General features: G+C 41.8%; 1 protein-coding gene across 2 annotated transcripts in view; it reads right to left on the bottom strand.

Moving 5' to 3' along the window:
* TTL (tubulin tyrosine ligase) overlaps positions 1 to 21,909 on the bottom strand; it is a 34,146-nt gene extending 12,237 nt beyond the window's left edge. For both annotated transcript variants that reach the window (XM_055327422.1, XM_055327423.1), the window contains exons 1-5: positions 21,606 to 21,909; positions 18,877 to 18,955; positions 10,325 to 10,557; positions 2,349 to 2,484; positions 1,141 to 1,410 (exon numbers count right to left, since the gene is read on the bottom strand). In XM_055327422.1, coding sequence (XP_055183397.1) covers positions 1,141 to 1,410; positions 2,349 to 2,484; positions 10,325 to 10,557; positions 18,877 to 18,955; positions 21,606 to 21,762 — 875 coding nt within the window. In that variant the 5' untranslated portion in view covers positions 21,763 to 21,909. The remainder of the gene's footprint in view (positions 1 to 1,140; positions 1,411 to 2,348; positions 2,485 to 10,324; positions 10,558 to 18,876; positions 18,956 to 21,605) is intronic.
* Positions 21,910 to 25,868: the final 3,959 nt, after the last annotated feature.

Below are 25,868 nucleotides of genomic sequence, written 5' to 3'. Positions count from 1 at the left end.
CCAATAATTAAATTTAAATGATAAAGACACACCAATCAGAAAGGTAGAGATTGCCATACTAGATGTTTTGTTATACAAAACAAAAACAAAGCCTAACTATATGCTATCCACCAGAAGCCCACTTTATTATTTTTTTAAGATTTTATTTATTCATGAGAGACAGACAGGGAGAGATAGAGAGAAAAAGAGAGAGAGAGAGAGAGAGAGAGAGAGAGAGAGAGGCAGAGACACAGGCAGAGGGAGAAGCAGGCTCCATGCGGGACTCAATCCTGGGACTCCAGGATCATGCCCTGAGCCAAAGCCAGATGCTCAACTGCTGAGTCACCCAGGGATTCCCCCATAATGGAATTAAAGTAAAAATCAGTAATAAGAAAACATCTGGAAAATCCCCAAATATTTGGAAATTAAGCAAAAATTTCTAAATAATACAAAGATGAAGTTACAAGAAAAACTAGAAAATATTTTAGTAAAATGGAAATGAAAACATAGCAAAACTTTTGGGATGCAGCAAGTGAGTGCTTAGAGGGAAACTGACAGCATTAAATGCATTTAAAAAATGAAATCTTTTTGGTGCCTAAGTGGCTCACTTGGTTAGGCATCTGCCTTTGGCTCAGGTCATGATCCCCGGGATCGAGCCACAAATTGGGATCTCTGCTTGACAGGAAGTCTGCTTCTCCTCTACTCCTTGCCCTGCTCATGCTCTCTCTCTCTCAAATGAATAAGTAAAATCTTAAAAAAAAAAAAATGAAATCTTTCAAATCAATGATGTAACTTTTCACCTTAAGGAAACTAGAAAACAAATTAAACCCCTCAAAAAAGCAGAAGGAAAGAAGTAATAAGGAAGAAATAAAAACAACAAAAAAATCAATAAAACCAAGTTTTTAAAAAGATTAATTAATAATATTGATAGACCCCCTAGCCAATCTGTCCCAATAAAATAGAGAGAAAATATAAATTACCAATATAAGGAATGCAAGCAGGGACATCATTACAGAATCTATAGATACTGAAAGGATAATAAAGGAATATTACAGGTAATTTTTGTCCTTAAAACAGACAGCTTAAATGGAATAATTCCTTGAAAGGCACAAACTCCCAAAGCTTCAAGACATATAACCAAAAAAGATACAATTAAGTTACCTTATTATATGTTTAATTTGTAGTAAAATACTACTTTCCAAGGTAATGTTCAAAGCACTTATAAGGTACTGATTGAACTCCTCAAAGAACATTTCGTTCCCTTCTTCATACTTTCCATAGTTCTTTGAGTACTCCTTTTGAATGCAATGATTGGTCAAATGGCAGGTTTTGTCTTGGAAATTATCAACATGATATGGTTCTGAAGCAGTCCGAAGCACACCCTCTTTATAGAGGTAGATATTATACTGATGATCCACCAAGACCCAGCTTCTGCAAGTCAATAAAAACAGTTTCACTCAAGTCATCCAAGGTTTCTCCATAGTATATACATCATCCCCACACCTTAACGTTTTTGGAGGGAAGTAGAAGGAGGTAGGTTCTAAAATTATATGAGGCAAGCCAGGACAATTAGCTAAAACAGCAGATTATCAATGTAATGAGGCAAATAAAACTTTACCATAAATGACAGGGAGTCCTTGATCTGTTTAAAAGATAGCATTTTGAAGAGATTTAGATGGGTTGAGTCCTAAGGTTTATCCATGAAACCTTCCATTTACCATGTTTGCTCTACTAGTAATCTTAAGAGGAAGATTATTCATCCTGAAGCTGATCTGACATAGGATTGGTGTTCAAGAAGCAAGCCATCATGAAGACATCAAGAAGACAGAGTCCTCAATGAAGAGATGTCAGCAAGGCCACAGGAAAGCTGGGGAGAGGGCTGTTTAGCTTTTGACAGCACGATACAACCTCTTACTCTCTGACAGGCCTTTTCCTCAGAAGGTTAAAATCCAAAATGGTGTATAAGGTGTTTATGAAATCCTTAAAAAATAGAGGCCTCAAATAATTAAGCAAGGGCATATTATTTGTCGTGTCTGGATAATGTGTTTTCTCTTCACCTCTCAGCTTCTTCCATAAGCAACCACCATACATTTATATCCTCCTCTTTGAAGCCACAAGTCATTTTGATTAAAGAGAACATACTAAAAAGGAAAATCCACAATTTTAGTAGTGTTTTCTAAAAAGAAAAGAGAAATACTGAAGGAAAAATACAAAATTAGATACAGAAGCTCAGTTCTATTCAGCTGTGCTCAATTTTGGCTACATATTAAACATGGTCAAATATCTCCTCACATTCCATGTTACCCTTATCACTCACCACTGCATTTTTCTCAGATTAGTAATAAAAACTCTGGACACTGATGCATTACCGAATGTCAAACTTGCGGTGACCTGGCTCCAGAAGCAGAGGGTGCTCAAGGTATTTCTGGATCACATGCACCTGACCCTGGTTGTCAATGAAATCCAGAAGCTCTGTAGCCTCCGAGGAGATGAGGATGCCTTCACCTAACAGAAAAAAATTGTCACAGAAATAAGTCCAGTTTGTCCCAAGGGGAAAAACTCTCTACAAAGCCCGAAGGGAAATACTGACAGCAGAAGGAAACTGAGAGGAGGCTTCTACTGGCCTGCTCACCCTTCTTCCTCCATCCCATCACTTCCTAAATCTCTCACATTCTCCCTTCTGTCCACAAGAGCACCAGGGCCATCTAACTCTTTTTCCAGGTAAGACTGTAAACATGACCTTGACAGGCTCCAACTATGGAATTTCATTTTTACAGATACTCAAAATATCCAAGCATCCTAAATAAATGCCACTTTACTGCTGGCCACTGGCTGCCCTGACAAAGACTTTAATAAACCCAGCTGTCACACTATAGCTTACAGAAATATCCAGAAAGTTAGGGCATAAACACAACTGTACAAGTCAATTCCCTACAGCATTGTAATAGGAAAAATTTGAAACATGTAAAGTACCCACAAACTTTAAGTAAATGATGCAATGTCCTTATCAACAGGTTTGAGATATATGTTACACACCATAAGATTTGCCCTTTTAAAGTATAAAATTCAATGGCTTTTCCTATATCTAAGAGATTTGCAACCACTACTAACAATTTCAGAACATTTTCATCATCTCCCAGCAAAAACCCGTAACTATTAGCAGTCTACTCCCCATTGCTTCCTTACCCTATACTGACAACCACGAATCTACTTTCTGTCTCTATGGATTTGCTTAGTCCAGATGATTCATGTAAATGGAATCATATAGTATGTTGCCTTGGTATCTGGCTTTTTCATCTAGCATAATATTCTCAAGGTTCATGTTGTAGCATATATTACTACTTCATTCTTTCTTTCCATTACTAGTTAATATCCCATTGTATGGATATACCATTTTTGTTCATCCATTCATCAATCAATGGAAATTTGAGTTTTTCCCACTGTTGTTTGGCTCTTACGAATAATGCTGCTAAAAAGATCTGCACAGGGGCAACCCGGGTGGCTCAGCGGTTTAGCGCCGCCTTCAGCCCAGGGCCTGATCCTGGGGACCTGGGATCGGGACCTGGGATCGGGTCCTGCGTCGGGCTCCCAGCGTGGGGCCTGTTTCTTCCTCTGCCTGTGTCTCTGCCTCTCTCCTTCTATATATATATCTCTCTCTCATGAATAAATAAATAAAATCTTTTTTAAAAAAAAGATCTGCACAGAAGTTTTTGTGTGGACAGGTTTTCAATTCTTTCGTGAATATATCTAGGAGTGGAATAGTTGGGTCATATGGCAATTCTACGTTTAACTTTTTGAGAAACTGCCAAATTGATTTCCAAAATGTCCACACCATTTTACATTCTCAACAATACATAAGTATTGTCCAATTTTTTCACATTCTTGCCAACACTTACTGTCTTCTTGATTATAGCTATCCCAGTGGGTGTGCAGTGGTCTCTCATTGTGGTTTGGATTTGCATTTTCCTAATGACTAACAATATTCTTCTTTCTTTCTTTCTTTCTTTCTTTCTTTCTTTCTTTCTTTCTTCTCTTTCTTTCTTTCTTTCTTTCTTCTTTCTTTCTTTCTCTCTTTCTTTCTTCTCTTTCTTTCTTCTTTCTTTCTTTCTTTCTTTCTTCTTTCTTTCTTCTTTCTCTTTCTTTCTTCTTTCTCTTCTTTCTTTCTTTCTTTCTTTCTTTCTTTCTTCTTTCTTTCTTTCTTTCTTTCTTTCTTTCTTTCTTTCTTTCTTTCTTTCTTTCTTTCTTTCTTTCTTTCTTTCTTTCTTTCTTTCTTTGAGACAGAGAGAGGTAGAGACACAGGCAGAGAGAGAAGCAGGCTCCATGCAGGGAGCCTGACGTGGGACTCGATCCCGGGTCTCCAGGATCATGCCCGGGGCTGAAGGCGGCGCTAAACCGCTGAGCCACCGGGGCTGCCCGTTCTTTTTCTTTTTTTTTTAAGATTTTTTAAATTTACTCATGACACAGAGAGAGAGACAGGCAGAGGGAGAAGCAGGCTCCGTGCAGGGAGCCCAACGTGGGACTCGATCCCGGGTCTCCAGGATCACACCCTGGGCTGAAGGTGGCACTAAACTGCTGGGCCATCAGGGCTGCCCATGACTAATAATATTGAGCATGTTTTCATATGCTTAATGGCTATTTGCATATCTTCTATGGAGAAATGTCTATTTAGGTTCTTTGTTTTTATCTTAATTAAGTTGTCCTTTTATTATTGAGTTATCAGAGTTCTTTACACATTCTGGATACAGGTGTCTTATAAGATACATGATTTGCAAATATATACTCCCATCTTGAACAGTTCCATTATAATGGATCCCTCAGTGTTGCTATTTTTATTTTTTTTATTTTTAAAGATTTTATTTACTCATGAGAGACAGAGAGAGGCAGAAACATAGGCAAAGGGAGAAACAGGTTCCCTATGAGGAGCCTGATGTGGGACTCCATCCCAGGACCTCAGGATCATGACCTGAGCCATAGGCAGAAGCTCAACCACTGAGCCACCCAGGTGCCCCAGTGTTGTTCTTTTCAAGTCACAACTACTCCCTCCCCATAACATCCTCCTGACAATTACTCATCTATTCTCTATTTCCATAGTTTTGTTATTTCAGGAATTTTATATAAACAGAATTATACAGTATGTGATCTTTGGGGATTGGTTTCTTTCACTTGGCATGACTCTGGAGATTTCATCCAAGTTGTTGTATATATCAATAGTTCATTCCCTTTTATTGTTCAGGAGTATTCCATAGTATTGATTTGGCTTAATTACTCAGCTTCTGAAGGAATCTGAGTTGTTTCCAGTTTGGGGCTACTACAGATAAAGCTGTTATGAACAATCAAGTGCAAGTTTTTGCATAGACATAAGTCTTCATTTTTCTGAGACAAATGCCCAGGTGTGTGCAATTGCTTAGTAGTTACAGGTTTAGCTTAATGAGAAATTACAAGACTTTTTTTCCAGAATAAAATGTACCATTTTACATTCCCACTAATACCGTCAGATTGATCTAGTTTCTCATGACTCTTGCAGCATTTGCTGTCATTACCATTTCTTGTTTTAGCCATTTTAATAGGAGCGTTGTGGTTCTAATTTGCATTTCCTTAATGATTAATTAAAAATCTTTTCATTTGCTTATTTTTTATCTGTAGAATCTTTCAATGCATTCACATGTCTTCTGCCTTTCTAACTTGATTGTTTTTTTTTTAACTGTTGAGTTTTTGAAGTTTTTTATATATTATATAAAGTCTTTTATCAGGTATGTGTTTGAAGGTATTTTCTCCAAGCCTGTAGCTTGTACATTCAGCCTCTTTAATAGAGTCTTTCTTTTTTTTTTTTTAAGATTTATTTATTTATTCATGAGAGACACAGAGAGAGGGGCAGAGACCTAGGCAGAGGGAGAAGCAGGCTCCATGCAGGAAGCCTAATGTAGAACTCGATCCCGGGACTCTGGAATCATGCTCTGAGTGAAAGGCAGACTCTCAACCACTAAGCCACCCAGGCATCCCTTTAATAGAGTCTTACATAGGAAAAAAAAAAATCCTCATTGTTGAGGTTTGACTTATCAGCTTTTACTCTTATGGTCATATATGTGATACCAAGTTTAAGAATACTTTGCCTTAGTTTTATATTTTAAGTCCAAAACCCATCTTGAGTTAGTTTTTGCCTAATGTAAGGTTAACGTTGAAGTTCAGTTGTTTTTATCTATGGACATTCACTTGCTCCAGCCCCATTTGTTGAAAAGTCTGTCCTTCTATTGTTTTGTACCTTTGTCAAAAATCAGTAGTTATATATGTGGGGTCTATTTCTGAGTTCTTGCTTCTATAGATTTATGTTTCTGTCCCCCTACCAATACTGCAGGGTAGTGACTACTGTAGCTATATAGAGTATGCTTTAATATGAGGTACAGTGATTACTCCCAAGTGATTCTTCTTTTTCAAAATTGTTTAAGCTATTCTAGGGCTTGTACCTTTCCATATGAATTTTAGAAGAAGCTTCAGGTCTGTACAAAAATCTGATTGAGGTCTTGACAGCAGTTGTATTAGGCCTATAGACCAATTTGGGGGTGAACTGACATCTTTACTATGTTGAGTCTTGCAATCCATGAATATGGTATGTCTGTCCAATTACTTAGGTCTTTTTCGACCTCCTTCACAGTTGATTTGTAATCTTCAGCATTAAGATCCTATACGTGTTTGCTAAGTTTATACCTAAGCATCTCATTTTCTTTGGGGTGACTATTAAATGGTATTGTTTATACCTTTAGTTACAATATATTCATTGTTAATATACAGAAATGCAATCGATTTTTGTGTGATCTCATATCGTGCAACCTTCCTGAACTCAGTTTCTTAGTTCTAGGACCTCCCACCTATGCTTTAGATTTCTAGCTCATCTCTATTTGGGTCTCATGCTTTCAGTACAAATTAATTTGTTACTTAATTTAATGATTCAATTTTCCTAAAACCCAGCCCCTTTCTCAACTATCTCATTTCTGTCACTTGCTCTACCATGTGGTTATCTCTTAAACAAGAAACTGCAAATCAACTTGGAGAAGCTCCTTCCTCTCTTTTTGTAGGAAGAGGATTCTTTCTGTCTCATCTCCCTCAGGAACCACTCTCAGATATCCTGGTTCCTCTTTATTTCCACTTGCTAATTTTTTAATACAGACCTTAGTTTCTCTTCCTTTTCACTTCCAAAATAGTTATCCTAAAACACCCCTTCCTACTAATGCCCTAGAACTGTACCACCTTTGATGCATTGCTCTCCATAATCTGTTCACATTCTCTCCTATTTGCTCTAACTTTATTTCCTTTATGCTATTTCCTTATGTACACTATTATTGAAAATATACCTAATGCTGATAGGTGGGGAAAATAATGGAAGTAGAAAGATACATCTCGATAACTTTAAAAACCTATTATCATTGAAAAAAGATATGGCATTAAAGTGAAATAGAAAAGTTACCTATAGTCTTATTTCCTAATATAATTATTTTTCTCTTTTAATATCACCTTCCTTTCCATAACGGCAAAGACTGGCTCATTCATAGTGAACTCACCGTATGTTGTCATTTTTTTCGTTTCTATGTTAACATCACAATGAAGTTAGCAGCTGAAAAAATATCTCATTGTATATATAATCCCAAAATTATATATTGTTTACTGACTGCTGGACAGTGGGTTTGTTTCTAAGTAATATGCTGCTGTTATAGGTCACATAGTAGTAAATGTCGTTGCTTTTAGAATATTTCCCTGGAGTTAATTTCATAGGAATGAGAGTAGTGGGCCAAAGCCTATGCACTCTTTATGGCTCTTCCTTTGTATTATCCTGTTGCTTTTTCAAAGGCGTGTATTACAACTAAGAGGAAGTAGTTCATAACAAACTTTCAGCAACAGTCACTGAAGGTCTTATTTGGTAGATATAAAATGATACATAAAATCTACATTCATTTTGTAAGTTTTGGATACAATGTAGCATGTTTCCATGTACTTCTTAACTGTATTTCTAATATTATTTCTTTAAATCTTCACTAACTTAACCTGAAGAAACTATAAGGAAACTCTGTAATTCTTTAAGGAGTTTCAAGGTGGTAAGTTTTTTTTGTTCTTTGTTCTCATCTCAACTATTTATCTGGAAATAGATGCATCACTAGCCTTCTTTCTGACTAGATTGGGTCCATGTGGGCAAGAGATCATGTCTGTTTTTTTTATCCCTGTATCTCCACTCATTACTTCATTCATTCATTCATCACTCAATACATATATTGAACTTTGGTGGGTTCCATGTGCTACCCTGGCACCAAGGAGACAGCACTGAACACAGATGTGACAAGGTCTGACTGTGCTTTAACAGGATCTCTGTCTGCTGTACCGTGTGTAGATTCTGGAAAATGGCCAAGAGCAGGAGGACAAGGAGCAATGCTCCAGGTGAGAGGTGAAGGTGGCCCAGATCCAAGACTGGTAGTGGAGGGGTGAACAGGGGGTCTTTATACGGGATATAGTGTGAAGAGCCAACTATTTCCAGCATGTGGTAGGTATTAAACACTTATTTAACAAGAATAAAAGCCATTTATTCATCCTATTGGTTTTATTTTATAGTTCCCAAACAAAACAAATGCATACCACTTAACTCCCTAGAGCAAAATTTCTTCATTTTTTTGGCATTTTATCCTTTTTTACCTCTCTCTAATGTTGATCATCAATCTGTCTTGGCAAAGGTTCAGACAACACCCAATGGAATCACTGCCATGACTGGACATGCCCTTCTCCAAGGACCTTGCCTTTCTCCTGGTTCTCACACCAGCTAAGGCTCCATGATACAAGGTGTTCTTACAATGGCCATCCTGACTCAAGCCCAAGTCCACAGAAGGAATATGGAATACTGTAAATATCTATTTCCTCTTCCAATTCCCCCATTTATCATTAGAACCAAACTAGGGGATAGTACTTGAGAAGAGGTCACAAGAGGGGAAAGAGAAGTAGGTGAGGTACCTGGCTTGTGGCAAGAGTCCAACTCTCCCACTTTCAGAAGATTCCAGGTGATGCCCCCTTGTCTCATGGTTGGTAGAAAAGAAGGTGAGGTCCACTGGACCGGGGATAGAAATGAGTACCAATGGCCAGATGGTCTTCCAAGGCAATAAAAGAAGAAGTAAGTTCAAAATAGAATGGTTTTAAAAGGAGCATATGATGGTAGCTATAGAGACAGACCATGTTTATGTGTTCATTACATTGGGAACTGCCTGTATTTTGAGCTTGAGTCAATATTATAAACCTCATTCCTTCTATGCATTCATTCAACACACATTTACTGAGTGCCTCTGGGGAGTGTAGAGATGAACAAGATAGAAAATCTGTGTTTACATGGAGCTTATGGTATGAGAGAGGAGACAGGCAGATAAACAAATATGTAATGTAAGTGCTAGGAAGAGGTTAGTGCAAGGAGGAAAAATAAAGCAGGGCAAAGGACAGAGAGCAATGGGCATAAAGTCTATTTTAGAAAAGAAAAGGCTTCTCTGACAAGACAATATTTGAGCTGAAATAGAAAATAATCCATAAAGACATTTGAGATACAAAGACAAATTTAGAGAATTTGTAGGACTCCAGGCAGGTGTGGCTCTAGAATAGTGAGGAAGGCCAAGAATAGGAGATGGGATCAGAGATAGGAGCAAATGTTAAATGGTATAAGCTACCAACAGCAATCTGGAGTTTATCTGAACTGCATTGGGAAGCCAGCTGGTAAGTCTTGAGCAGGGAGTAACATGATCAGATTTACAATTTTAGTCACTGCTCTGTCTTAGAAGGAGAACTAGCTCTGAGCAGACACAGCAATTACACAGACTAGAAAGAACAGTAGTTTTGACTTCAAGTGAGAGCAGTGGAAATGGCAAGAAAAGGTCTAATTCAGAATATATTTTAAAGGTAGAGCTAGCAAGATTTGCTGATGCATTAGGTATGTATTATAATGAAAAGAACAGTCAGGGATGAAGCCTAGGTTTGGGGCTTCAGAGACTAGGTGCAGAGTGGGATCACATACTATGTGGGAAGACTGAAAGAGGTAGGTTGGAGTGGGTTACATTGGGCAGGAAATGAGTCTATATCAGACACGTTACATTTGAAATTCCTGTCATACTGGATCTGGAGCTTAAAGGGAAATACTTTGGAGATATACATTTAGAAGTCATCATTACCTAGGTAAGTATTTAAAACTATGTAATTAGTCATGATCTCTACCTTTGAGGATTCAGATTAGAACAGTCACTCATCTAAAGATATCAGTGAATTCTAACACACAATTGAACAAACCCATGGGAACCTACAGGAAAGGAAGAAAGGGAGAGCAATGCCAACTTACCTTTGGCACCGGCTGATGACTTTGCAATCCAAACATTGCCCTCTCCCTCTTCTTTCTTTCTATTGTAAGAAGCCAGGAAGAACTCTCTTTCATCTGTCCTTGAGTTATGGATCGGTGGATGGATTCCATTCTGTGCTGGAGCAACTGGGGTCTTGAGATTAGTTGGATAAATCACATAGGACTCTGGAAACCATGTGCAGGACTCAGCCAGGTCTGGGCTTGTCTTGATTAGCCTGACAGATGACAGAGGGTCAGTTTCCCTTCTTAATTCACCCTACCACTCCATTCAGAAAAGTCAGTGCTGGGATCCCTGGGTGGCGCAGTGGTTTGGCGCCTGCCTTTGGCCCAGGGCGCGATCCTGGAGACCCGGGATCGAATCCCATGTCGGGCTCCCGGTGCATGGAGCCTGCTTCTCCCTCTGCCTGTGTCTCTGCCTCTCTCTCTCTGTGACTATCATAGGTAAATAAAAAAAAATTAGAAAAAAAACTGAACTCAGAAAAGTCAGTGCTTTCCCACAGAGCTTGTCAAGGAGGCAGGGCAATACCAGGGCCAGGAACTAGTGTTTGTGGGGGTTTTTGTTTTTGTTTTTTAAGTAAAGATTTTATTTACTGGGTGTCTGGGTGGCTCAGTCAGTTGTGCATCTGTCTGCCTTCAGCTCAGGTCATGATCTTGGGGTTTTGGGATCAAACCCCATATCAGGTTCCCCGCTCAGTGGAGAGTCTGCTTCTCCCTCTCCCTTTGCCCCAGCTCATGCTCTCTCTCTATCTTGCTCTCTCAGGTAAATAAATAAACTCTTTAAAAAAGTAAAATAAAAAAACATTTTCTTTATTTAGGAGCTGGTCTTTTTATCCCACTCTTTGCTCTTGGCCTCCTTGAGCTGACCTGTAATGTACTACTGGGCAGCACCCAGCTATTACATGCAACCCTAAAGCCACGCTCCAAGTAGTTATGAAAGAGCTTAATATACAGGATTTTAGCTCCTTTTAAAATACATTTCTAGGGACGCTGGGTGGCTCAGCGGTTGAGCGTCTGCCTTCAGCTCAACGCAGTGATCCTGGTCCCAGGATCAAGTCCCACTTGGGCGCCCTGCATGAAGCCTACTTCTCCCTCTGCCTGTGTCTCTGCCACTCCCTGTGTGTCTGTCATGAATAAATAAATAAAATCTAAAAGAAAAAAAATTTCTAAGGAAAATGAACTTGAAGTAATTCTGAGATAATACTTTTTCAATGTATATGTTGTGGTTGAGCTAGACCCAAGCAAAGAAAAAAAAAAAGTAGAGAACTTAGGAAATTATTTGGCTTACTAGAAAAAATACTATCTTGGCCCAACTCTCTGGAGAGCAAAGACTACTGCTTAGGAATCTCAATTATCTGAAGACTTATTTTAGTTCTTAATTTCTTGCTTTTAGCTCAACCTTATGTTAATGACAGATACAGGAGGAATCTAATGGGACACACGACCCCAGTGGTCATAACTAAACATCTCCTGCCCCCAAAATAATATAACATGATGGAAGATAAAGTCAGGCTGTAGGCAAGGCACTTAATAAACACAAGGGCTTATGAAGGGCTTCCCATTGCATTTTCCCTCCAATCAGACCTCCAGAGGGGGAGGTACTAGCATTCAGTTTCACAAATTAGCTACTGGGTCACAGAGAAATAAATTTCCCAAGATCATAAAGGTAGTAAAAAATAGCCCTTATGCAAGCTCCAAACTTCCAGTCCTCACTCAACATTTATTCTTACTCTGCAGGTCTCAGAGCCAGGAGGGAACTGATCCAAAGACATCTGCAGGCCTTCCCTAAGCTATGCTCCCTTCTCTATCTAGAACAGAATTATTCATGCTAAGCCTGTGTTAACCTGCAGAAACCAGTCTATGAACAAATGGCAGAAATAATGAAAAGAAATGTTTAACTGAGATTTATTTTTTAATTTTATTTTAAGATTTTATTTATTTAACAGAGAGAGAGAGAGCATGCTTGCATGCACAAGTATGGGGAGCAGCAGAGGGAGAGGGAGAAGATCTCCACTGAGCAAGTAGCCAGATGCAGGGCTTGATCCCAGGACCCCAGGATCTGACCTGAGCCAAAGGTGTAGACGCTCAACCAATAAGCCACCCAGGTGTCCCAAACTTTGATTAGTTTTGATGTAAAAACTGAGGTACTGTAAAATATTTTTCCATTAATCACAATTGTACTCTTTTGGTAGGATGACATTAACCACTACATGATCTAAGATATTTTTGTGGTACTGCGGCATGCATGTCAGGCGCGTATGTTTCTACTGTATACATAAACATATCACTGTTCTACTCAAAGACAATAGACTGATTCAGCTCAAGTGGCTTTATCTCCCATGCCCTGATGGAGCATTATATTGTGTTTATTACACAGACACCATGAGTTACAATGACAGCTATGTAAATCATAATTGGTAACTAATGTAAAATGTAACTATCTAGTTAAAAAGTAATTATGAACAAATTTTTAAATTTAAAACAAAGGCATACTACTGATGCTAAATGTTTTGTCAAGTTAATGTGATAGCTTCATTCCCTTTGAGTTTGTATATTATCCACATTTGCATTGCTAGGATTCCCTTATCAGCTCTAAACCTGACAACTACAGGAACACATCCTCCAGCACATTCCTAGTGCATAGAAAACACTCATTTAGCATGGTTTTGTTAGTATAAGATATTCCTCTCTCAGTTTTTTATTCTTCTTATTTTTTTTAAATCAAAGACTGATGCAGAATTGAGTGAGGATGCTAAAGCTAGAACTATGACTAAACAGTAAAGAAAAAAAAAGAACTGTCAGAAAGTATGTCAGAAATTTCATAATGAATGGCAATTGGAACTCGCTATAGCAGAGTAAAGTGAAAAAAAAAAGTTTACTGTACAAAGGAGGAATTTTCAGCAAATACATAATGAATTTCATAACCCGTTTCCTTCAACTACCAAAAGAAAACAAAAATAAAACAAAAGACTGAGAGAGGGAGATAAACCGAGGAACAGACTCTTAACTATAGAGAATAAACTGATGGTTACCAGAGGGAAGGGGGATGGGTTAAATAGGTGATGGGGTAATTAAGGAGTACACTTTCTGTTATGAACACCAGGGGTTGAATCACTAACTCGTACACCTTGAAACTAATATTACACTGTATGTTAACCAACTGGAATTTAAATAAAAACTTAAAAAGATAATCAGTGAAATTTGAGGTTGAAATCAGAATTAAATACCTAACAAAAAATGATAAATAAAATTTTAACAGGCTCTGAGCTTGTAACTTCAGTCAGTTACAAAATGGCATGGATTCTTAAACAAAAAAGAAAACCATTTTTTAAGAGATTTATTTACTTGGTTTTAGAGAGAGTGAGAGAGAGAGAGAGAGCGTGTGAGTGTGCAAATACACAGGGGGTGAGAAGGAAGAGAATCTCAAGCAGGCTTCCTACTAAGCGCAGAGCCCAGTGCAGATTTTGATCTCATGACCCTGAGATCATGACTTGGGCCGAAACCAAGAGTCATATAATCAACTGAATGAGCCCCAAAAGAAAATCATTTTAAGGGCATGGGGGTGGCTTAGCCAGTTAAGTGCCTTCAGCTCAGGTCATGACCTCGGGGTCCTGGGATAGAGTCCTAAGTCTGGCTTTCTGCTCAGTGGGGAGTCTGCTTCTCCCTCTCCCTCTGCCCTTTCCTCTCACTTGTGCACACCCTTTCTCTCTCTCTCTAAAATAAATACATAAAATCTTTAAAAAAAAACATTTTAGATAGAAATACAGTTAGACGAAATATTTTGAGGAAAAGAGTAAAAAAGATATTTTACAAAAAGTGAACAATCTTTAGCTAAGTCATGAACATAGCACAAGGAGTACAAGACCTTTCTAATAGTATCAAAGACTGATTCAAAAGTAAAAAATCTTATATATTTTTCTATAGTTAGTTCTGTGATATGAGATGTTGCCCAATTGATAGTTTACATACGCTCTGTTTCAAAGAATTTTCAAATACATGAAAAAATATTATCAAATTGCAGTCTTAAAACTATCAATCTTGTGGTGCAGATATTTTTTAATCTTTTACATCTGTCAAAGAATTTCACCTATGTGTGAAAATTTCTATTGTGACAGTAGTTCAGCTAGGTTGGGTTGAACTCTGACTTACGAGGATTTTAATAGACTGATGCTTCTTTAATTGCTTCATTTTACTATGTGTTACATATTGGAAACACTTGCGCTCAGTTTTCTGAAGCCCACTCTATGAAATCTATCATGGATACAGTTGTTGAAATGGTTTAGTATATACTTGCAAATGCTACAATGATTCTCCAGTATGAACTGTTGAAAGAAACAGAAGACAATGGATTTAATGACACTGTGTTCCCTGCCTCTGTTCACTGATTGAGAGATAAAGGAGCTCTACAAAGACTCACTATATTGTCAACTCCAAATCAGATTTCCTTGAAATAAAAGAAAATGCTTCTCAAATCAATAATTATTTCACTCAATAATCAAAGATAGGGCAGCCCCGGTGGCGCAGCGGTTTAGCGCTGCCTGCAGCCCAGGGCGTGATCCTGAAGACCCTGGATCAAGTCCCACGTCAGGCTCTCTGCATGGTGCCTGTTTCTCCCTCTGCCTGTGTCTCTGCCTCTTTCTCTCTCTCTCTCTCTCTCTCTCTGTGTCTCTATGAATAAATAAAGTATTTAAAAATAATAATAATAATCAAAGATAAAAAATGGCAGTGGGATTGACATTTTCTTGCCGATATCCACACTCCATATAATCAAGCTAAATTCAAAGCTCCAAGGAAGGGAAAAGAAGATCTTATTTAGGACTTAACCAGACAGGTGTAAGAATTTGTGTTTCAACCTCATAATACAAGTTAACAATAATGATTTTACATATTTTTATAACATGACTCAGTGTGTAGATTTAAATTGAAATACACAGCATTATGTAAATTGGCTGCAAAAACTAAAGAAAAGCACTGTTGATATTGTTAAATTTAGAATTTCTTTTCAATTTATTCAATATTTCTTAAGATTTTATTTTATTTATTTGACAGAGAGAGCAAGTGAGATGAGGGAGGGGAAGAGGGAGAGAGAGAAGCAGACTCCCTGCTGAGCAGGGAGCCTGATGCGGGGCTCAGTACCAGAACCCTGGGATCATGACCTGAGCTGATAGCAGCTACCCAACTGACTGAGCCACCCAGGCACTGCTATTTGAATTTGATATTTTTTGTTTTGTTTTTTGTTTTTTGTTTTTAATTTTTTTTTTTTTTATTTATGATAGTCACACAGAGAGAGAGGCAGAGACACAGGCAGAGGTAGAAGCAGGCTCCATGCACCGGGAGCCCGATGTGGGATTCGATCGCGGGTCTCCAGGATTGCGCCCTGGGCCAAAGGCAGGCGCCAAACCGCTGCGCCACCCAGGGATCCCGTGAATTTGATATTAATAATACTGTGTTGACACAAGAGTTAGCAAATTTATTTAACTTGGACACAGTTTTGAAAAGTCAATTATTCTAAAAATATGAACCAGTTTTGTCAATGTACATGCAACTATTACAGGAAAATGATTTTTCTTTCAGTCACTGAAAAAGTTTATGTGGGAACAACTTCAGTATGTAAATCTACTTTTTCAATCATAAATTTTTATGAAATAGAACAAGGGTTTCAAATGAAACTTTATTGTCTGGATTAAGATGTTACAAAAATGTAAAATGCACACCAGATTTTGAAGACTCAGAATGAAAATATATAAAATATCTCACTGACTATTTTTTACATTAATAACATGTCAAAGTGGTTATTTTGGATTTTTCTGGTCAAATAAAAAATATTATTAAAATAAACTGCACCTGTTTCTTTGTACTTATTTTAATATTGCAACTAGGAAGTTTAAAATTGCACAAGTGGCTTTCATTCTATTTCTGCATTCTATTTCTGCTGGACAGCATCCTTTGCAACTGTTGCATTTCCTCAGAAGCCCATTTGGAAAGATATCACAAATGGAGACTTATTTATATATACAAGGGAGAAAAACTCACAAGAGGAAAAGAAAGCCTCTATCCTGGGTCAGAAGAAAAGAAGAAAAGGGCTCTGTGACTACAGCCTCAAGGCCTTGATGAATTTCTTAAATTCCCCGAAGTAACAGGAAGAAGGGACATGCTGTAAAGGGTCCAGTGGAAAACCCTATTAAGGTTCTGGGGAGTCCTGTGAGGGATGCCCAATCATATGGTCCATGGGTCCCATCTGTACAGATGACAACTGTCTTAGCTCAACACTAAATGCTATGGCGATGGTCAACCCAGTTGTCCTCTAGGAGCTGCCATTTTGTCCTACTTTAAATGAGAAAAATTACATTTTTAACTCTCTGGAACCCTTTCAAGCCATACAAAATTATGAGAGAGAAACAAAATGACAAAGGGAATCATCAATTCCTGGAACTACTACAATCCCTTGCAGGATACCTGACAGAATGAAGGACAACTCCCAGCCTGCATAAATCATGTCACCATTTACAAGGTGCCATTAAAGACCATGTTACACGCCGCAGAGGGACAAAGAGCAAGTATGATCACCACCATCTACATTTACAGATGGGTCACTGGGATTCACAGTGGTGTTGCCCAGGGTCATACCTACTCAGACCTGATCAGGACTCCAGCCATGTACTCTCTCTACTTTATTATAGATGCTAACTATGCAAATATGTAGGATGTTTTATATATATATATATTTTTTTTACAGTATCCTCTGTTCATACTTATAAAAGCTAAATTCTACCTTTATCTTCAGTTTTTAAAATCATAGTAAAGACTGAATAAACCTTTTTAAAAAATTTCTAAATAATCTGGATAAACAATCACGTCCCACTTCTACTCTTAGTTCTAGTGAAACAATCTTTTGCATTCTAAATATGTAAATATGTAACAACAAGGGGCGGCTGGGTAGCTCAGTCGGTTAGACATCTGTCTTTAGCTCAGGTCATGATCTCAGGGTCCTAGGATCTCAGGTCCTAGGAGCCCCACATCGGGTTCCCTGCTCAGTAGAGAGTCTGCTTCTCCCTCTCCCTCTGCGCTTCTCCCCCATCCTGCTTGTGCATGTGCACACATCTGTCAAATAAATAAAATTTTTAAAAAATGTTTTAACAAGACTTCACAAAGCCTTGCTCACCTTTAGGGGTAGCTGGTGAATCATGAAAAACCATCACAGAAAGAAGTGGATACGTTTGTTACTGGAGCCAGTGAGTGTTAAGCAAAAAGGAGAAAATGATGCCATGAACACCCAACCTTGGAAATAGATGGAGCCCAGAGAAATGTGAAAGGGGAAAAGAGCATGTGCACTGAGTCATTTCTTCCAGTGTCTTCTTCCCTAAATGATTTGTTTGGCTACACACACCTGTTTACCAATCATCATGGAAAGAATACTGGAGATCCATTAAAGCCCCAATTTTAGGGGCACTACCCAGTTTTTCCCAACTGAAATGAAAACAGTAACAGCCATAATAACAGCAATAACAAGAGCTTTTACTTATGTAGTGTGAACTCTGAGACAGACATTACTCAAAGCCAGTATATAAATTAACTTAATTAATTCTAATAACTCCAAGGTGGTTACTCTTATTATCACCATTTTGTTTATAAAGGCGATTTCTCCTACAAAGAAGGAAACTGAGGCATAGAGTCAAATACTTACTGTTTACCACTGTGCTATACACTTTACACGTGTTGCCCTATTTAATCCTTACAGTTACCTTATGAGGTAGATTCTGAAGCTCAGAAGGATGAGGAAACCTGCCCCAGCTAAGAAGAGGAAGAGCTGGGATTGAAACCCAAGCTGCTGATCCTAGCTTTTAATCACTGTATAATACTGCTGCCTCTACCTTATGGTATCATTCTTATGACACTGCCATAACCGCACTGCTCAGAGAAGGGCAGTGTAGCGGATAGTGTTACCCAGCCTGGGTGTTCCTTTTGAGGGGACCCCTGGCTGCTGTGAGCTGGCTGCCAAGACCTTATGCATGCCTTTTCTCCAGGGTCTAGCCCCTGCCCAGAAATGGGGAAGCTACATTTTCCACTTCCCCCCACAGCCAGAGGCTTCCTGATATTAAAGGACAGAAGCCAGGTCATCTTGTCTCAACTCTGAGGTACCATTAACTCTTGAGCTCTGTGGAGAAGCAACTTGGCCTAAAACTGTTATCTTTGCTTGGCTTCTTCTCCCACTGTCTGTCCCCCAACCCCTTGCTCCCAAGTGAGTTTCTCCCAAGAGCTTCCACCTGCCCCCCCCCCCCAGTAAATAACTCATACAAGAAACCTCGTTTCCCCTTCTGCTTCTAGGGAGCCTCATGTGGGCTTTATTAAGCACAAACAGCAAAGTTTTAGATTGCAATCAAACTAGCACAGAGGATGCACCAGAATTAATACTGTTGGCTTTTTAGACAAAAGTATTTTTATCTTTAAAAAAAAAAAAAACCACATTTTTGCTTAAGTGCTTCAGGATGAAAGCTAAAACATTTATGTAATACATCAAATGGATCTTAAACACTTACTTCACTAAAGAAGCTTTGCGACACAGTTTGTCAGCCCCCCTGTAGTAATTCACCAACTGCATCAGCCCAGGCTCGTGACCTATAAAGGAAAGAGGAGGCTCAGAAGGGAAAGAGGACAGGTGGGAAATGACAATGTCAGCACCAGCATGCTGAAGAGAGAACAGCTGTGTCATGCCCAGCTTTCCTTTCTCCCATTTCAGGACTGGTTGGTGAAAATGGAACAATTCCGTTGCCCACCTGTACTCCTCTTTCACAGCATGGCACTGGAAACCCTCCCTCGCCCCATGGTGGATATTAGGGTATCAACATCCTAGCTCTGCCAAAGACGCTGCTGCCTTTATCTTCCTAGGGTGGAAGGGTACTTTCTATTTCTCTTGATCCCCACCACACTCTACTCTTCGCTTAACACAGAGGGACTTAATAATTTCTGTACAATACAGCTTTCATAGTCATGCTTTGACACCCCAACCTTGGTTTTCTACAGCCATCAAGGAGAAGGCAAAAGAACTACAATATTGCTGTTCTCAAGCATGTCTACCTCTGCAAGAGTCTAAGAGAGACACAAGACGTAAACGAAGGTGGAGAAGCCATGTCTATAAAATCAAAAGCCCTGAGGATTTTCTTTTGTGTATCCTCCACAGAGAAACTCATCCTCAATAAATCTTATTGCTTATCCCCTCCTCTATAAAATAGAGCAGAAAAGATACATACAAAAACAAAAGCCTCAATTTTTATTTGAAATCCTAACAAAATGTATTGACTTTCCAGCAACAAAAATAAAAGTAAAACCAAAGGAGTTTGAGTAGAAGATGCCAGAGGTAAGAACATGTCTGAGAAAAGCATATAATTGCATAAAAATATTTAGGTACTAACTAGCTCTCAGGGTCTCCCTGGGGCAGATGTACCTGGCTCACACCTGAACCACCTACCTTCTCATCTCCATGGCACCAAGCATTCCTGACACTTTACCTTGCTCTATAAGCCATCTCATTGGGTTTCACACAGTGCACTTACAGCAAAAATTAAATATCTCTAACACCGAAGACACATAAATATATGGGAGTAGGATTCTGTTTTCTTTTCCATAAAAGTCAAATGTTTACTTATCATCTGCTGACTCTGTGGTCCTGTTTAGGATTTGGACCCTATAAATTTCTGCTCCTTTTCCCTCTAGTCCTGAGCATCATAGCAATGCCAACCACCCCTGCTTCAGCCCCAGTAGAGACAATTTGGTCTGTTTTTAATATCAGGATTCCCCCTAAACTTTTACAGCCAGGCATTGACCAGTCCAGGGAAGAAGGTAAGTCAGTATGGCAGGGAAGTGGACAGAGCAAGAAGGAAATATATTTTCTCAACTATAAGTATTTCTTCTTTCAGGAAAGGTATCCTCTTTGCTGAAGGTTTCCTGGAGAGACAGGTTAACAAAAGCGAATCTCCAGACACATTCCCTGTAGTCTCAGAGTTCTGGGGGTTGGAATCAGCCCCTCCATGGAGTCCCCATCACGCATACATTCTAAAGTTGTATAACAATAAAAAGCTGTCCATGGTACCATTCCAAAGAAAAAATTCCCATAAGGCTATGCAACACCCTTCCTTCCTGAAATTACTACAACTATACAAGCCCCTCACGGAAGAGCTGTCATGTAAGCTCACCAGGAGCCAGTCAGTTCCAAATGGCCTGTTTTCAATCTGCCCATTCAACCTCTCTACCCTCTGACCACACCTATTTCTAAAGACTGTGTCTTCTGCTGGACACTGAACACCACCCTCTCTGGGTTGCCTTCCAGGGCAGAGATGACCTTTCCTCATCATTGATTTTCGTCTTCTGTCTTTGGCAATTCGATTTGGTCCCCACCCCAGGAGAGTTTTGGAAAGGGACATAGCTACTCTGAGAGAGGCTGCATCTCCAGGATGACTGCGCAGTGCCGAGAAGCCACGAGACTGTCCAGGTCAACGGGAGGTAAGTTGAAGTGATCTGCACAACTTCTCGATGACGTCATCCAGAAAGGCGCTGCCGGTCCTCTCCTTTCCCCTGCTCCTCCCTACAGGCGAGGATGTGGACATGACGATGCCCAGCCAGCATCAATCATGTGAGTGAGGCTAACTCCCTCGGGATGGGCAGGGCAGAGAAGTGGAACACAGGGGGAAGCCAGTGTCATGTAAAATCCTCGGGGAAGCTAAGGAAAGGGCTAAACCAGACACCCTTCGGCCCTTCCCCGGCCGGGCTCACTTCTGGAACTCCTGCCTTTGGGTTCTAGAGGTCTTTTGCAAATCCCCAGTGTGTGTGAGCCCTCGGGGAGCTGAATCGGCAGCGTTTTCACCACGCACGAGGATCCCCCCCGCGCCTACACCAGGCGGGGTGGAATCCGCCGCGCAGGAAATCCGCAAGAGGACTCAGCCTGAGGCGGGTCGCGCGCCGGCTCCGCGGGGCCTGGTCCCGCCGCAGCTCTGCGGTGCGCGGTGCGGGGGCGCCCGGCCGGGGCGGGGCGGGAACGGGCGGCCCACGCCCCCCGGGCTGCAGGGACGCGCCATTGTCCGGAGGCGGCGGCGGCCGGGAACCCCGCTTACGGGACGGGAAGGCATGCAAAGCGGCTGGGCTTTAGACCTCTCCGCATCCTTCTGCTCCATGCCCGAGGAACGACGGAGAGGAAGATTTATGACCTTAAGACAAAAGCGCTGGTGCCGAGGGCCGTGGGAGGGGCGGGAGGGCGGGGACCGGGAGCGCTCACCCAGTCTCCCGAAGGGCAGCCGGTTCCTCTCGCCCAGCATCAGGTTGAACCTGGGGTTGTCGCGCCTCAGCCTCTTCCAGTGCCCGGTGGCGAGCAGCAGCCGCGACACCTCGGCGTAGACGCTGCTGTTCTCGTCGCGCACCACGAAGGTGTACATGGCGAAGGGCCGTGCGCCCGGGTCGCCCGGGCCGCCGCCGCAGGGACCAGCCGGCAGGGGGGCGGCTCAGTGCGGAAGCCGCCCGGACGCCCGCCGCCGCGCCGGCTCCCCGAGCCACTGGGGTCCCGGTGGCGCCGCGCCCGGGCGCCCGCGCGTCAGCCCGGAGGCCGCGCCCCCTCCCCGTCCCGTCCCCTCCCCGTCCCCTCCCCGTCCCCTCCCCCGGCAGCTCCCGGCGCGGCCCCGCCCCCCGCCCCGTGATGCCGCGCGGCTGTCCGGAGGCCGCGCCTCCTCCCCTCCCCCTCCCCCTCCCCTCCCCCCTCAGCTCCCGGCGCGGCCCCGCCCCCGCCCCGTGATGCCGCGCTGCCGTCCGGAGGCCGCGCCCCTCCCCGACCCCTCCCCTCCCCCTCCCCGGCCCCTCCCCATCCCCTCCCCGTCCTCTCCTCCTCCCCTCCCCTTGTCCCCTCCGCCTCCCTCTCCCCTCCCCCCTCAGCTCCCGGCGCGGCCCCGCCCCCGCCCCCTGCTGCCGCACGGCCTTCCGGAGGCCGTGCCTCCTCCCCGTCCCCCCTCCCCGTCCCTCCTCTCCCGTCCCCTCCTCCCGCAGCTGCGGGAGCGGCCCCGCCCCCGCCCCCTGCTGCCGCACGGCCTTCCGGAGGCCGTGCCTCCTCCCCGTCCCCCCTCCCCGTCCCCCCTCTCCCGTCCCCTCCTCCCGCAGCTGCGGAGCGCGGCCCCGCCCCCGCCCCGTGATGCCGCGCGGTCGTCCGCACCCCGGCTCGGTTGTCAGGCGGGGGCGGGGGCGGGGGCCGCGCTCCGCAGCTCGCGCTGTTCCCTGCTCCGGGCTCCCGGGGGGCTGGCGGCTGGCCGGGGCGAGCGCGGCTTTGGCGCACCCTTGATAAGGTGCTACTTAGGGAGAACGGAGACGACGCGGCCCCCTGAGTCCCGGGTCCCAGCCAGGGAGCGGTGCCAGCCGAGGATCCCCTTCTGTGCCGCACGTTGCGGCTCCTCCACCCTACTGTTCCGAAGGGAAGATTTGTCGGTGAAGATGAAACGTTCCAAAGCCCAGACCCGTGTCTGCGGATGGAAATCGACAAGGCAATTCTAAAATGTATGCAGAAACGCAAATGTCGAAGAATAACAAAAGCAATCTTGATGAAGAAAGTTGGAAGACTTAATACTCCCAGATATCAAGACCTATAAAAGTTACAGTATTTAAGCACAAAGCTATCGTCATTAAGAAAATGTGGTTTGGGCACAGGAGAGACAAGTAGACCAAAGGAAAGATACCTATCTACCCATCGATTGATAGATATAGTCACTTGGTTTATAACAAAGGTGACATTGTAGATCAATGGGGGGAAAACGGACTTTTCAATAAATGAGGCTGAATCAGTGGATCTACATTTGGAAAACAAAATTAATCTTGACCTGTATAGTACACAAAATCAGTTGCAGATTCATTGTGAGTTGATGCATCTAAATATGAAGGTAAGGCAATAAAGCTTTTAAAAGAAAACGAGAAAATCTTTATAAACTTACATTAGGTAAAGATCTTAAAGAGGACACAAAAAAACCTCTAGGGATAAAGGAAGAAACTGATGAATTAGCAACCTTGAAAATAAGAACGTTTATTTATCAAAAAAAACACCATCCAGAGAACGAAAAGGAAAGCCACAGAATAGGATATGATGTTTGGCACATGTGTGTGTGTGTATATATATATATATATATATGACTGAGGATCCATATTTAGGAAATAGGAGGAATTACAAATTAATAATTTAAAAAACTGGCAAGCTAATTACGAAAGAACTGAGCTGGGTATTTTAAGGGAGAATCCAAAAGGTAAACTCTCAGTGTAAGAGAATATTTGGAGAAAAGTCATAGGAAGACACTAAATAAAGAATATGTTGGGCTAAGAAGCAAGGCCACATCTAATACTTGTAGGGCAATAGTATAAATGAAAGCCATATGTGTAAATGTCTACCATATGTCCAAATATTTTGAAGCTATAAACCATGCCCATAAGCTGCTAGATAAAATATCTTCCTGCCTTACAAATACATAATGATAAGGATGACCTGGAAAGCCAAGATTTCTAGAATTTTCGGATTCATGGAAGTTCAATGCCAGAAATTGGAAATACTGAAAGAGATGACACTGGCCTCTGTCCATGGCCTGCCCCTGTTTCTTCCCTTCCTTGATTCCATCCAGCTCCATGAGGGGGCCATGCCTATATGCATGGGGACACTACAGCCAGGAAATTCAAGCTCCATCTACTTACCCAGAACCTTCCACAAACAGCTGCATTTTGGCAACTGCCCAAGCAGAGGGGTACACAAACCACCAATGTCATTGACCCTTTGGAGACTAGACCCTGGGAACAAGCCAGTGCCGGATCAGAACAAGAGCTGAGGTATTTGGATCATGAATTCTGGTTCTCAGATACTTAGCATAGTCTAGAAAGGGGAAGGGACTATATCCCCGGACTATATCCCCTTGGCCTCACAAACATCTCATCCATAGGGAGGGACATGGCTAAAGGAGGGTCAGACTGGGAGTCTCTAAAGTAAGGGTCTTTCTTACATGGGCCTAAGGGTCATATTCCTAAGAAATAATCTTCAGAATCCCCCTCTATCCTTTCCCTTTCTCTGCTCTTTGTGTCCTATACTTGGACACCAAACAACTAAAAATTGTTTTTCTCTCATTATCTCTCATGTTACCACAATCACGTTATGCTTTGGGTTTTGCATCTGTCTTCTTCCTTTAGCCCCTTTACCTCTCCAGTCTTCCCTGAATGTCACTACCAAATTAATCTTTCTAAAACATAGCATTCCTCATATCTACCCACACATCAAAGACTGCAACAGTGCATTGAAGCCAGCATCCTCAATTTCAGAGTCGTAGCCTTTTATTAAGTCTTTCCATTGTACCTTTATTGCCACACTCACCACACTAACCAAAGTCTTTGAAGTGCCCTGATCATCATCAAGGTCAAATGAAAGTGTGTTAGATAGCTTTAATGTTGAGTGTGCATTAACCTTTCCAAAACTGATGAATCATATGCCAGATGGATCATAAAGTTCCTATTAAAGCCTTTTTTTTAAGAATTTATTTATTCAGGGGATCCCTGGGTGGCGCAGCGGTTTAGCGCCTGCCTTTGGCCCAGGGCGCGATCCTGGAGACCCGGGATCGAGTCCCACGTCAGGCTCCCAGTGCATGGAGCCTGCTTATCCCTCTGCCTATGTCTCTGCCTCTCTCTCTCTCTCTCTGTGACTATAAGAAAGAAAGAAAGAAAGAAAGAAAGATGCCTATGTCTCTGCCTCTCTCTCTCTCTCTCTCTGTGACTGAAAGAAAGAAAGAAAGAAAGAAAGAAAGAAAGAAAGAAAGAAAGAAAGAAAGAATTTATTTATTCATGAAAGATACAGAGAGGCAGAGACATAGGCAGAGGGAGAAGCAGGCTCCCTAGTGGGGAGACCCATGTGGGACTCGATCCTGGAGGCATCCCAATCAAAGCCTTTACTTAGCTAGCATTTTCTACCTCAGAATTGGGCTAAATAAAATAAGACTTACTATTTCTTTAGACCGAGGTCTTGGTTGCTCTTGAGCACTTTGGAGGTAGGATTGCCTCTTCCTTCAATAGAGCCTTTTGACACCCCTCCCTGAAATAGAATGCAACTCATACTCTTCTACTCTAGAACACCTGTGTTTAACAAGTCCTTGTTCCAGACCATGTTCAAGGCGTGGAGGACACAAGTCCTTGTCCTCACAGAGCTCCATTCCTGGGGAAGCTAACATTTTTCTGGATGCTACCTAGAGGAATTGAACTGGAGAAGCAAATATCCCTACAGTTTCTGCTGCTGGAATTCTGGGTTGGAGTGAGTGTGGGGACAGGAATACCTTTTAGAAACACTGACATCTCAACATGTAGGATGAAGCTGGTTATGTCCATATGGCACCTGAGTCATTTTCTCCTCTATTTCCTGTTCTTCCTAGATGCAATAGCTCCCACACAGAGATGAAGGAAAATAGAAAAATAACTCAGTGTGTTGTACTCAAAGGGCATTGTGAAATCTAGAGTTACAGGGTGTCAGTGACTGTGAGGTTTTGTC

This window comes from Nyctereutes procyonoides, unplaced genomic scaffold (assembly GCF_905146905.1).
Source record: "Nyctereutes procyonoides isolate TBG_1078 unplaced genomic scaffold, NYPRO_anot_genome, whole genome shotgun sequence".
In the NCBI taxonomy this organism is placed as follows: Eukaryota; Metazoa; Chordata; class Mammalia; order Carnivora; family Canidae; genus Nyctereutes; species Nyctereutes procyonoides.
This window is presented reverse-complemented; position numbering and strand designations above follow the sequence as displayed.